The 13,064-nt window shown below is 48.0% G+C and overlaps 1 protein-coding gene across 3 annotated transcripts in view; it reads right to left on the bottom strand.

Moving 5' to 3' along the window:
- The window catches only part of col6a1 (collagen, type VI, alpha 1), a 71,029-nt gene extending 60,652 nt beyond the window's left edge, over positions 1 to 10,377 (bottom strand). Inside the window, exons 1-4 of one of the 3 annotated variants that reach the window (XM_036966989.1) lie at positions 9,979 to 10,377; positions 3,099 to 3,228; positions 1,112 to 1,312; positions 408 to 567 (exon numbers count right to left, since the gene is read on the bottom strand). In XM_036966989.1, the coding sequence (XP_036822884.1) occupies positions 408 to 567; positions 1,112 to 1,312; positions 3,099 to 3,228; positions 9,979 to 10,066 (579 nt within the window). In that variant the 5' untranslated portion in view covers positions 10,067 to 10,377. The remainder of the gene's footprint in view (positions 1 to 407; positions 568 to 1,111; positions 1,313 to 3,098; positions 3,229 to 9,978) is intronic. The other 2 variants (XM_036966988.1, XM_036966987.1) reach the window with 2 other exon arrangements.
- Positions 10,378 to 13,064: the final 2,687 nt, after the last annotated feature.

Here is a 13,064-nt window from a genome sequence, read left to right as displayed (position 1 = left end):
CTAGCTAAATTGCCATAATGTTAAATGCTTTTCAACGTGTCCCCAAATTAATGTAATTGGTTCAGAGTTTGTTTTGATATTTTAACCTGCGTGTTGTGATTGCGTTTGGTGTGGGGGGGGGGCAAAATAAATGTATGCATGATGACGCACGAGAGCAGCCGGTTTGGGTTCCGTGTTAGTCCACCTAGCTAAAGCCTCTGCCTTAAAGCTCAGAGAGCCAATGCAAGTCCTTAGGAGTCAGACGATGTTACCTACCTCTGCTACAATGATATCATACCTCATGGTCAGGTTAAAAGGGTTAGGTCTATGTGTGTGTGTGTGTGTGTGTGTGTGTGTGTGTGTGTGTGTGTGTGTGTGTGTGTGTGTGTGTGTGTGTGTGTGTGTGTGTGTGTGTGTGTGTGTCATACCTCCTGGTCAGGTGATATGGCGACAGAGAAGACTTTAACCCCGTGTTGCCTGGCCTCATTGGCAGCTTCCTGTATCCCCCCACAGGGCTCCTTGTAACCTGTTAGAGGATGACCGTCCGTCACCACGACGATGTACTTATTCTCCTGGTAGTGGGAGCCCCTGAACACACACACAGTGAAGGAAGGAGAATGAAAAACCATTGGGAGGGGCCAGTGTGGTCAGAGGGCAATTAGGGAGCGTTACTTAGTTAGTTGGTAGTTATCTCATCGCTGCAACTCCCACACAGACTCGGGAGAGGCGAAGGTCATGAGCCATGCGTCTTTCGAAGCACAACCCCAACCAAGCCGCACTGCTTCTTGACACAAGGCCCATCCAACCCGGAAGCCAGACGCACCAATGTGTCGGAGGAAACCCCGTACACCTGGCGACCTGGTTAGCGTGCACTACGCCCAGCCTGCCACAGGAGTCGCTACTGCGCGATGAGACAAGGATATCCCTGCTGGCCAAACCCTCCCTAACCCAGACGATGCTGGGCCAATTGTGTGCCGCCACATGGGCCTACCGGTCGCGGCCGGCTGCGACAGAGCCTGGTCTCCACCCAGAATCCCTGGTGGAAACAGCCAGCACTGCGACGCAGTGCCTTAGACCACTACGCCACCCACATGAGCATTTCTAACAATATATGAGTGTGTGTGTGTGTTACCCTATGAGCAGCTCAGCGATGCCTCTCTTGATGGCACAGTCAGTGTGTGTTCCCTTGCCGATGTAGCTGATGCCTTTGATGTCACTGATGAGCGCCTGTCGCTCGGTGGCGATGTCACTCAGCTGGCGCACTAAGATGATCTCATCAGAGTAGTGCAGCGCTCCGGAGTTCCAAGTCAGGGAGCGGTCACATGGCTGGCGCCTAGCAACAAGGATATTAGACAGAGAGAGAAATAGATATGTCAAATCACACAAAACAATGTAACTACAGGTAAATTACTTTTACCATTACAGTAAGTCTCAAACAGGACCTACAGGACCTACCTATAACAGGACCTACAGGACCTAACTATAACAGGACCTACCTATAACAGGACCTACCTATAACAGGACCTACATATAACAAGACCTACCTATAACAGGACCTACCTATAACAAGACCTACAGGACCTACCTATAACAGAACCTACCTATAACAGGACCTACCTATAACAAGATCTACCTATAACAGGACCTACAGGACCTACCTATGACAGGACCTACAGGACCTACCTATAACAGAACCTACCTATAACAGGATCTACCTATAACAGGACCTACAGGACCTACCTATGACAGGACCTACAGGACCTACCTATAACAGAACCTACCTATAACAGGATCTACCTATAACAGGACCTACAGGACCTACCTATAACAGGATCTACCTATAAAAGGACTTAAAATTTTAGAAAAAATGGTTCCAAAATGCTGTCCCCATAGTAAATGCTGTCCCCATAGTAAATGCTGTCCCCATAGTAAATGCTGTCCCCATAGTAAATGCTGTCCCCATAGTAAATGCTGTCCCCATAGTAAATGCTGTCCCCATAATAAATGCTGTCCCCATAATAAATGCTGTCCCCATAGTAAATGCTGTCCCCATAGTAAATGCTGTCCCCATAGTAAATGCTGTCCCCATAGTAAATGCTGTCCCCATAGTAAATGCTATTATGGGTTCCAGGTAAAACTATTTTGGGTTCCATGTAGAACCCTCTGTAGAAATGGAGCTACATGGAACTCTAGAGGGTCCTACTTGGAACCAGAATCGTTATAGTTGCAACCAAAAAATTGTTATTCAAAAGGTTCCCTTATGGGGACAGCCAAAGAACCCTTCAAGGGTTGGGTTTTGTGAATAATCCAACATATTGGTTTGGATTACACAAACATGGATTAATTTATCCAACATTTGGGTTTACATTCATTTTCATGCTGGGTTGACCCAGCAGCTGGGTCTTTTTTAATCTAATCCATAGGTTATTTTCAGGAAGCCAGCATATTAGGGGCGTGGCTTTCAGATAGTTGTTTTTGGCCACCTGTGAGAGTAAATGTCATTCCTGTTCCATCATGTTAATTTTAACATTGCAAATTTAAAAAACCCTGAATATTTGTGCATATTACATATTCTAATACAATATGAATCATTTTACATTGCTCAAAAACAACATTTTGTAACAAAGTCATAACTATCCCAACATTGGTATAGTCATAAGCTTTTGAGGAACTCATACATTTGTTTAAGCTTAATTAAAGCTACAAAAGTGTCAGTGTTGAACCTTAAAAATACAACAGGGATAAACAGATTTACATTTACTCTCACAGGAGACCAAAAATAACTATCTGAAAGCCACGCCCCTACCATGATACACCTCCAGTCTTCTGATCTGACCCACTGGGCCATATCTTAATAACCCAGCGTCAACAACCCACACTTGCTCCTTTTAAAGAAACAACCCAATTAAGTTACCCAAAGCCTTCAACCCAGCAGTTGGGTCATCCAAACAAGGCACCATTTTTGCAAATGGACACATTGTACTCATCAAGTAGTATCAGTGTTCCGTAATCGACAGTCATAGTGTGTGTGTGTGTGTGTGTATGTGTGTGTGTGTGTGTGTGTGTGTGTGTGTGTGTGTGTGTGTGTGTGTGTGTGTGTGTGTGTGTGTGTATCTTACATATCCTTGAGCTCCATGATGAAGCGTTCAGTAAAGCTCTTGATCTGGTCGATGTAGAAGTTGGGAGGTTTGGCCCTCAGAGCAACACTCTCAGACGTGTCCAGCACAAAGAACAGGTCCACCGGACACTCTGAACACACACCGAAGTAAACATGAACATAGGAAATATCTTCAACAGAAACCAAGACCTGACACCTGTATATGGGGCGGCAGGGTAGCCTAGTGGTTAGAGCTAGTTCAAATCCCTGAGCTGACAAGGTACAAATCTGTCGTTCTGCCCCTGAACAGGCAGTTAACCCACTGTTCATAGGCCTTCATTGAAAATAAGAATTTGTTCTTTAACCGACTTGCCTAGTTAAATAAAGGTAAAATAAAATAAAAATTTGGAGAGGTTATTTACACAATGCTATACCCACCAATTTTTCACATTTGTGTTTTTTCATCAGAAATGATTTGCTTATTTTACACCCCGTCATGTGTGTATAAAATATTACTGTTTGTCGTGGAAATTTCCTGTATTTACCAAATCATGAGAGCAAACCACACACAAGTCAGAGTTATCATAAAGTCCATCTTTAATTATATGAGCTCCATCACAACCCTGGGTTGCCGGTTCGAATCTCAGGACTGGTTGGGAAAATGAGAGTGATCCGGCTCAGCTGGTGTAACAGTATAGATTTTACGTCCGTCCCTTCGCCCCGCCCTGGGCTCGAACCAGGGACGCTCTGCACACGCCAACAGTCACCTTCGAAGCATCATCACCCATCGCTCCACAAAAGCCGCGGCCCTTGCAGAGCAAAGGGAACCACTACTTCAAGGTCTCAGAGCAAGTGACGTCACCGATTGAAACGCTTACTAGCTAGCCGTTTCACATCCGTTACGCTGGCAACTAGCTGGTTGCCAACTATTGAGTTAAGCAGGCCTATATCCCACTGCTATATATATATATATATATATATATATATATATATATATATATATATATATATATATATATATGAGAGAGAGAGAGAGAGAGAGAGAGAGAGAGTGTCATGTACTGTCATGTTGTCTTGTCTCTGTCCTTTCCCTTCACCCTGTCTCCCTCTGCTGGTCGTGTTAGGTTACCTTTTCTCCCCCGCTTTCCCCCAGCTGTCCCTTGTCTCCTCTAACTACCCATTCACCCCGTTCCCCACCTGTTCCCTTTTTCCCTCTGATTAGGTCCCTATATCTCTCTCTGTTTCTGCTCCTGTCCTTGTCGGATTCTTGTTTGTTTGTGTCATTCATGCCTGAACCAGACTGCCGTCATGTTTGCTGTAACCTTGTCCTGTCCTGTCGGAATCTGCCGGTCCATCTGAGCCTACCTATGTTTGGTAATTAAAGAAGCTCTGTTTAAGTTGATTCGCTTTTGGGTCCTCATTCACGCACCGTAACAGAAGAATCCGACCAAGAATGGACCCAGCGACTTCGGATCCTCTCCACTCAGCCGTCGAGATCCAGGGAGCGATGCTAGGCAGACACAAGCAGGAATTGTCTGCTGCTCGACATGCCGTTGAGACCCTGGCCACCCAAGTCTCCAACCTCACAGAACAGGTTCACCATCTCCGCCTCGATCCACCGGCCACTTCCAGGGCTTTCGAATCTCCGGAGCCCAGAATCAATAACCCGCCGTGTTACTCTGGGGAGCCCACTGAATGCCGCTCGTTCCTCACCCAGTGTGATATTGTGTTTTCTCTCCAGCCCAACACTTACTCCAGGAGCACTGCTCGTGTCGCCTACGTCATATCTCTCCTTATTGGACGGGCTCGTGAGTGGGGCACGGCAATCTGGGAGGCAAGGGCTGAGTGTACTAACCAGTATCAAGACTTTAAGGAGGAGATGATACGGGTTTTTGATCGATCTGTTTTTGGGGAGGAGGCTTCCAGGGCCCTGTCTTCCCTATGTCAAGGCAATCGATCCATAACAGACTACTCTATTGAGTTTCGCACTCTTGCTGTCTCCAGTGGCTGGAACGAGCCGGCCTTGCTCGCTCGTCTTCTGGAGGGTTTCCGCGCAGAGGTAAAGGATGAGATTCTCTCCCGGGAGGTTCCTTCCAGCGTGGATTCCTTGATTGAACTCGCTATTCGCATTGAGCGACGGGTTGATCTTCGTCACCGAGCTCGTGGAAAGGAGCTCGCGCTCTCCGTCGCCTCCCTCTCCGCATCACTACCATCTTCCTCTGCCGGCTCGGGTGCTGAGCCCATGCAGCTGGGAGGTATCCGCATCTCGACTAAGGAGAGGGAACGGAGAATCACCAACCGCCTCTGTCTCTATTGCGGTGCCGCTGGTCATTTTGTCACTTCATGTCCAGTAAAAGGCCAGAGCTCGTCAGTAAGCGGAGGGCTACTGGTGAGCGCTACTACTCCTGTCTCTCCTTCAAGATCCTGCACTACCTTGTCGGTCCATCTACGCTGGACCGGTTCGTCAGCTTCCTGCAGTGCCTTAATAGACTCTGGGGCGGAGGGCTGTTTTATGGACGAGACCTGGGCTCGGGAACATGACATTCCTCTCAGACAGTTAAAGGAGCCCACGGCCTTGTTCGCCCTGGATGGTAGTCCTCTCCCCAGGATTCAGCGTGAGACGCTACCTTTAACCCTCACTGTTTCTGGTAATCATAGTGAAACCATTTCTTTTTTAATTTTTCGTTCACCGTTTACACCTGTTGTTTTGGGCCATCCCTGGCTAGTTTGTCATAATCCTTCCATTAATTGGTCTAGTAATTCTATCCTCTCCTGGAACGTCTCTTGTCATGTGAAATGTTTAATGTCTGCTATCCCTCCTGTTTCCTCTGTCTCTTCTTCACAGGAGGAGCCTGGTGATTTGACAGGGGTGCCGGAGGAATATCACGATCTGCGCACGGTGTTCAGTCGGTCCAGGGCCACCTCTCTTCCTCCACACCGGTCGTATGATTGTAGTATTGATCTCCTTCCGGGAACCACCCCCCCCCGGGGTAGACTATACTCTCTGTCGGCTCCCGAACGTAAGGCTCTCGAGGATTATTTGTCTGTAGCTCTTGACGCCGGTACCATAGTCCCCTCCTCCTCTCCCGCCGGAGCGGGGTTTTTTTTTGTCAAGAAGAAGGACGGGTCTCTGCGCCCCTGCATAGATTATCGAGGGCTGAATGACATAACAGTGAAGAATCGTTATCCGCTTCCTCTTATGTCTTCAGCCTTCGAGATCCTGCAGGGAGCCAGGTTTTTCACTAAGTTGGACCTTCGTAACGCTTACCATCTCGTGCGCATCAGGGAGGGGGACGAGTGGAAGACGGCGTTTAACACTCCGTTAGGGCACTTTGAATACCGGGTTCTTCCTTTCGGCCTCGCTAACGCTCCAGCTGTCTTTCAGGCATTAGTCAATGATGTCCTGAGAGACATGCTGAACATCTTTGTTTTCGTTTACCTTGACGATATCCTGATTTTTTCACCGTCACTCCAGATTCATGTTCAGCACGTTCGACGTGTCCTCCAGCGCCTTTTAGAGAATTGTCTTTTTGTGAAGGCTGAGAAGTGCACTTTTCATGCCTCCTCCGTCACATTTCTCGGTTCTGTTATTTCCGCTGAAGGCATTAAGATGGATCCCGCTAAGGTCCAAGCTGTCATTGATTGGCCCGTCCCTAAGTCACGCGTCGAGCTGCAGCGCTTTCTCGGCTTCGCGAACTTCTATCGTCGTTTCATCCGTAATTTCGGTCAGGTGGCAGCTCCTCTCACAGCCCTTACTTCTGTCAAGACGTGCTTTAAGTGGTCCGTTTCCGCCCAGGGAGCTTTTGATCTCCTCAAGAATCGTTTTACATCCGCTCCTATCCTTGTTACACCTGACGTCTCTAGACAGTTCGTTGTCGAGGTTGACGCGTCAGAGGTGGGAGTGGGAGCCATCCTTTCTCAGCGCTCCCTCTCTGACGACAAGGTCCACCCATGCGCGTATTTTTCTCATCGCCTGTCGCCGTCGGAACGTAACTATGATGTGGGTAACCGCGAACTGCTCGCCATCCGGTTAGCCCTAGGCGAATGGCGACAGTGGTTGGAGGGGGCGACCGTTCCTTTTGTCGTTTGGACTGACCATAGGAACCTTGAGTACATCCGTTCTGCCAAACGACTTAATGCGCGTCAGGCGCGTTGGGCGCTGTTTTTCGCTCGTTTCGAGTTCGTGATTTCTTATCGTCCGGGCTCTAAGAACACCAAGCCTGATGCTTTGTCTCGTCTCTTCAGTTCTTCAGTAGCCTCCACTGACCCCGAGGGGATTCTCCCTGAGGGGCGTGTTGTCGGGTTGACTGTCTGGGGAATTGAGAGGCAGGTAAAGCAAGCACTCACTCAAACTCCGTCGCCGCGCGCTTGTCCTAGGAACCTTCTTTTCGTTCCCGTTCCTACTCGTCTGGCCGTTCTTCAGTGGGCTCACTCTGCCAAGTTAGCCGGCCACCCTGGCGTTCGGGGTACGCTTGCTTCCATTCGCCAGCGTTTCTGGTGGCCCACCCGGGAGCATGACACGCGTCGTTTCGTGGCTGCTTGTTCGGTCTGCGCGCAGACTAAGTCCGGTAACTCTCCTCCTGCCGGCCGTCTCAGGCCGCTTCCTATTCCCTCTCGACCGTGGTCTCACATCGCCTTAGATTTTGTCACCGGACTGCCTTCGTCAGCGGGGAAGACTGTTATTCTTACGGTTGTCGATAGGTTCTCTAAGGCGGCTCATTTCATTCCCCTTGCTAAGCTTCCTTCTGCTAAAGAGACGGCACAAATCATCATCGAGAATGTTTTCAGAATTCATGGCCTTCCGTCAGACGTCGTTTCGGACAGAGGTCCGCAATTCACGTCTCAATTTTGGAGGGAGTTTTGCCGTTTGATTGGGGCTTCCGTCAGTCTCTCTTCCGGCTTTCACCCCCAGTCTAACGGTCAAGCAGAACGGGCCAATCAGACTATTGGTCGCATCTTACGCAGTCTTTCTTTTCGCAACCCTGCGTCTTGGTCAGAACAGCTCCCCTGGGCAGAATACGCCCACAACTCGCTTCCTTCGTCTGCGACCGGGCTATCTCCTTTTCAGAGTAGCCTCGGGTACCAGCCTCCGTTGTTCTCATCTCAGTTCGCCGAGTCCAGCGTCCCCTCCGCTCAGGCTTTTGTCCAACGTTGCGAGCGCACCTGGAAGAGGGTCAGGTCTGCACTTTGCCGTTATAGGGCGCAGACTGTGAGAGCTGCTAATAAGCGTAGAACGAAGAGCCCTAGATATTGTCGCGGTCAGAGAGTTTGGCTCTCCACTCAGAACCTTCCCCTTAAGACGGCTTCTCGCAAGTTGACCCCGCGGTTCATTGGTCCATTCCGTATCTCTCAGGTCATTAATCCTGTCGCAGTGCGACTTCTTCTTCCGCGATATCTTCGTCGCGTCCACCCGGTCTTCCATGTCTCCTGTGTTAAGCCCGTTCTTCGCGCCCCCGCTCGTCTTCCCCCCCCCCCCCCCCATCCTTGTCGAGGGCGCACCTATCTACAGGGTCCGTAAAATCTTGGACATGCGTCCTCGGGGCCGTGGTCATCAGTACCTAGTTGACTGGGAGGGGTACGGTCCTGAGGAGAGGAGTTGGGTTCCCTCTCGGGACGTGCTGGACCGTGCGCTGATTGATGATTTCCTCCGTTGCCGCCAGGTTTCCTCCTCGAGTGCGCCAGGAGGCGCTCGGTGAGTGGGGGGGTACTGTCATGTACTGTCATGTTGTCTTGTCTCTGTCCTTTCCCTTCACCCTGTCTCCCTCTGCTGGTCGTGTTAGGTTACCTTTTCTCCCCCGCTTTCCCCCAGCTGTCCCTTGTCTCCTCTAACTACCCATTCACCCCGTTCCCCACCTGTTCCCTTTTTCCCTCTGATTAGGTCCCTATATCTCTCTCTGTTTCTGCTCCTGTCCTTGTCGGATTCTTGTTTGTTTGTGTCATTCATGCCTGAACCAGACTGCCGTCATGTTTGCTGTAACCTTGTCCTGTCCTGTCGGAATCTGCCGGTCCATCTGAGCCTACCTATGTTTGGTAATTAAAGAAGCTCTGTTTAAGTTGATTCGCTTTTGGGTCCTCATTCACGCACCGTAACAGAGAGAGAGAGAGAGAGAGAGAGAGAGAGAGAGAGAGAGAGAGATGCTATAATATATACTATAGTTTATTGCGTTAAGCCTATATCCCACTGCTGCCACCAATGTAATGAAGCTGGTCATAAAGTCACACTAAAAGGGTAAAAGAAAAATGTAAAGCACAAAACTGTTGTAGCAATTTGTACTAAATTGTACAACTTCGAATAACAAAATAAAAGTAATATTTCAACTACAATATGTTTAGACTAAGGCCTCAATTCAATCAACAACCTCAGAAATATTATGATTTTGCATCCTGCATAGGATTTAAATTCAAATCCCAGCAATTTACACAGATTGATTGAGTGATTGATTACCCCTAAGGTCAGTTTCACTCCCCTAAGTGGTAAGTTAGGCTGTGGGTAACATTTTAATTATCCCACTCTAAGCATAATATGCAGCTGTGAGAGCTAGATAGACTGTAGCCTAACTACATACAGTAGGACCAACGACCAAACCAGCTCAGCATTTCTGCTAGTTTAGGCACGGCCTAATATATGATTTAAGCATAGTCTATTTTACTAAGCTCTCTGTAGCTCCTACAGGCTGTTTGTTAAACTTCTAACGCAACATCTGGCCAAGACGCAGAGACACGCCAGAAACCATCCCGATTTTCGCTCTCTCGTTCGTTCTCCGTGGTTTCTAACTTGTTTCTCATCCCACAGAGCTTGTTTAGTTCCTTATTAATTACATAGCATACATAGACATACAATACTTGGACAACCAGGAACAATAAATCCGTTTCTTATCTAGAAACAAACTTTATAAACTCACCCCAGAACTTGGGTCTGTCGGTCTGCTGTGCGAGCGCCCCAGCGCACAGCGCAACGCACAGCAGAGAGAGAACTCCATGAGCCTCCATGCCTTTATTCGGTTAAAACTATACTTTCAAACCCAAAACACTCCCAACCGTCTCCAACCCGAACCTCCGAACTGAACTTCAGAAGATGGATGAAACCGGAGCTCAGTCAATGTTCTAATTCCGTTAGTCAGTTAAAACCCCGAGCCAACACGGGAGCGCGCAGCAGAGCACCAGCACATGGAACGCCTCGCAAAGAGGAGGGAGGAAGAAGAGGAGTTTACGCGCCTTCCTCTTCAGAAGAAAGTACATTTCACGCAGTAACTATGCTATGATCCAGATTGCAGGGTCCAACGCCCATGCATATCTACATAAGAAACACACTATTCGTATAGACCGACATCTGTAGCTTGATGTTGTGACGTCTTTATTTCGTTTTAGTGGTGATTCAGTCAGCCTCTCCCAGTGTCTAAGGGACCTTATGGCAAACATCTGGAAGAGGGAAAATCAACTTGTGCTTGATTGCAGTTTTGTTTTGACAGCCTTCCTAGTAAATAATGTAATTTATTTCCTAGTAAATACGTTACACCTGGTGTAACATAGGTCTACACAGTGCAATCATGTTATATCAATATCACACATTCAGTCTAAGTACACTATGAAAAACAGATGGCAAACGCTACTGTCCTTCTTTTGTATATATATTTTAGCCAATGTTTAATGAAATAACTCTCTATCTTGCTCTCTCTCTCTCTCGCTCTAGCGTGTGTGTGTGTGTGTGTGTGTGTGTGTGTGACTATGTTGCTGAGGGCAAGAGGGAAGAGTTTCAAGACATCTGTTTTACTTCAGTGTCCAGATCTGACCTGACATGGAAGAGAGAAGGAGAGAGGGAGAGAGAGAGAGAGAGAGAGAGAGAGAGAGAGAGAGAGAGAGAGAGAGAGAGAGAGGGAAATAGAGGGGGAGGGGGGTGGGAGAGAGAGAGGTTGTGACTCCCAGAAAGAGTTAGAGTGCCACCTTGTGGTTTTGAAAGGAAGCGAGGAGGAGGAGTTGGGAGTTGGGTATGTCGAGAGTGTTTGGGGGTTGGGGTGTGTGTGTGTGTGTGTGTGTGTGTGTGTGTGTGTGTGTGTGTGTGTGTGTGTGTGTGTGTGTGTGTGTGTGTGTGTGTGTAGACTGTGAGACTACAGAGGGAATCTGGCCTAAACTCAGAGTTTCCATTAAGAACACAGTTTCAGAGAGAAAAATATGTTTACAGAGTGGAGAGACGGGTGGAGGTCGAGGGAGAAAGGGGAGAGAGAGGGAAGCAAGAGTCAGAGAACAAGGGAGTGAGAGACGAGTAAGACAGAAAGAAGAGAGAGAGAGAGGGGGGAAAGTGAAAATGAGAAAGGAAGAGAGAGGGGTAAGAGAGAAAGGAGAGAGGGAGAGAGAGAGAGAGGGGAAGAGACAAAGGAGAGAGGGAGAGAGAGAGAGAGAGAGAGAGAGAGGGGGGAAAGAGAGAAAGAAGAGAGAGGGAGAGAGGGGAAAGAGAGAAAGAAGAGAGGGAGAGAAAAAGGAGAGTGGGAGGGCTGTTTGGAAGCTGCATTGTGTGTGTGTGTGTGTGTGTGTGTGTTTGTTTTGGGTTAGGAGCTAGGGTTAGTTTTGGGTTAGGAACTAGGGTTAGTTTTGGGTTAGGAACTAGGGTTAGTTTTGGGTTAGGGACTAGGGTTAGTTTTGGGTTAGGAGCTAGGGTTAGTTTTGGGTTAGGAGCTAGGGTTAGTTTTGGGTTAGGAACTAGGGTTAGTTTTGGGTTAGGAACTAGGGTTCATTTTGGGTTAGGAGCTAGGGTTAGTTTTGGGTTAGTTTTGGGTTAGGAGCTAGGGTTAGGAGCTAGGGTTAGTTTTGGGTTAGGAACTAGGGTTAGTTTTGGGTTAGGAACTAGGGTTAGTTGGGGTTAGGAACTAGGGTTAGTTTGGGGTTAGGAACTAGGGTTCATTTTGGGTTAGGAACTAGGGTTTGTTTTGGGTTAGGAGCTAGGGTTAGTTTTGGGTTAGTTTTGGGTTAGGTGCTAGGGTTAGGAGCTAGGGTTAGTTTTGGGTTAGGAACTAGGGTTCGTTTTAGGTTAGGAGCTAGGGTTATTTTGGGTTAGTTTTGGGTTAGCGGCTAGGGTTAGGAGCTAGGGTTAGTTTTCGGTTAGGAACTAGGGTTAGTTTGGGGTTAGGAGCTAGGGTTAGTTTTGGGTTTGGAGCTAGGGTTAGTTTTGGGTTAGGAACTAGGGTTAGTTTTGGGTTAGGAACTAGGGTTAGTTTTGGGATAGGAGCTAGGGTTAGTCTTGGGTTAGGAACTAGGGTTAGTTTTGAGTTAGGGGCTAGGGTTAGTTTTGGGTTAGGAGCTAGGATTAGATTTGGGTTAGGAGCTAGGGTTAGTTTTGGGTTAGGAGCTAGGGCTAGTTTTGGGTTAGGAGCTAGGGTTAGTTTTGGGTTAGGAGCTAGGGTTAGTTTTTGGTTAGGAGGTAGGGTTAGTTTTGGGTTAGTTTTGGGTTAGAAACGAGGGTTCGTTTTTGGTTAGGAACTAGAGTTAGTTTTGGGTCAGGAGCTAGGGTTAGTTTGGGGTTAGGAACTAGGGTTAGTTTGGGGTTAGGAGCTAGGGTTAGTTTAGGGTTAGGAGCTAGGGTTAGTTTTGGGTTTGGAGCTAGGGTTAGTTTTTGGTTAGGAACTAGGGTTAGTTTTGGGTTAGGAACTAGGGTTAGTTTTGGGATAGGAGCTAGGGTTAGTCTTGGGTTAGGAACTAGGGTTAGTTTTGAGTTAGGGGCTAGGGTTAGTTTTGGGTTAGGAGCTAGGATTAGTTTTGGGTTAGGAGCTAGGGTTAGTTTTGGGTTAGGAGCTAGGGCTAGTTTTGGGTTAGGAGCTAGGGTTAGTTTTGGGTTAGGAGCTAGGGGTAGTTTTGGGTTAGGAACGAGGGTTCGTTTTTGGTCAGGAACTAGAGTTAGTTTTGGGTTAGGAGCTAGGGTTAGTTTTGGGTTAGGAACTAGGGTTAGTTTTGGGGTAGGAGCTAGGGTTAGTTTTGGGTTAGGGACTAGGGTTCATTT

Source organism: Oncorhynchus mykiss, chromosome 28 (genome assembly GCF_013265735.2).
Source record: "Oncorhynchus mykiss isolate Arlee chromosome 28, USDA_OmykA_1.1, whole genome shotgun sequence".
Taxonomy (NCBI): Eukaryota; Metazoa; Chordata; class Actinopteri; order Salmoniformes; family Salmonidae; genus Oncorhynchus; species Oncorhynchus mykiss.
This window is presented reverse-complemented; position numbering and strand designations above follow the sequence as displayed.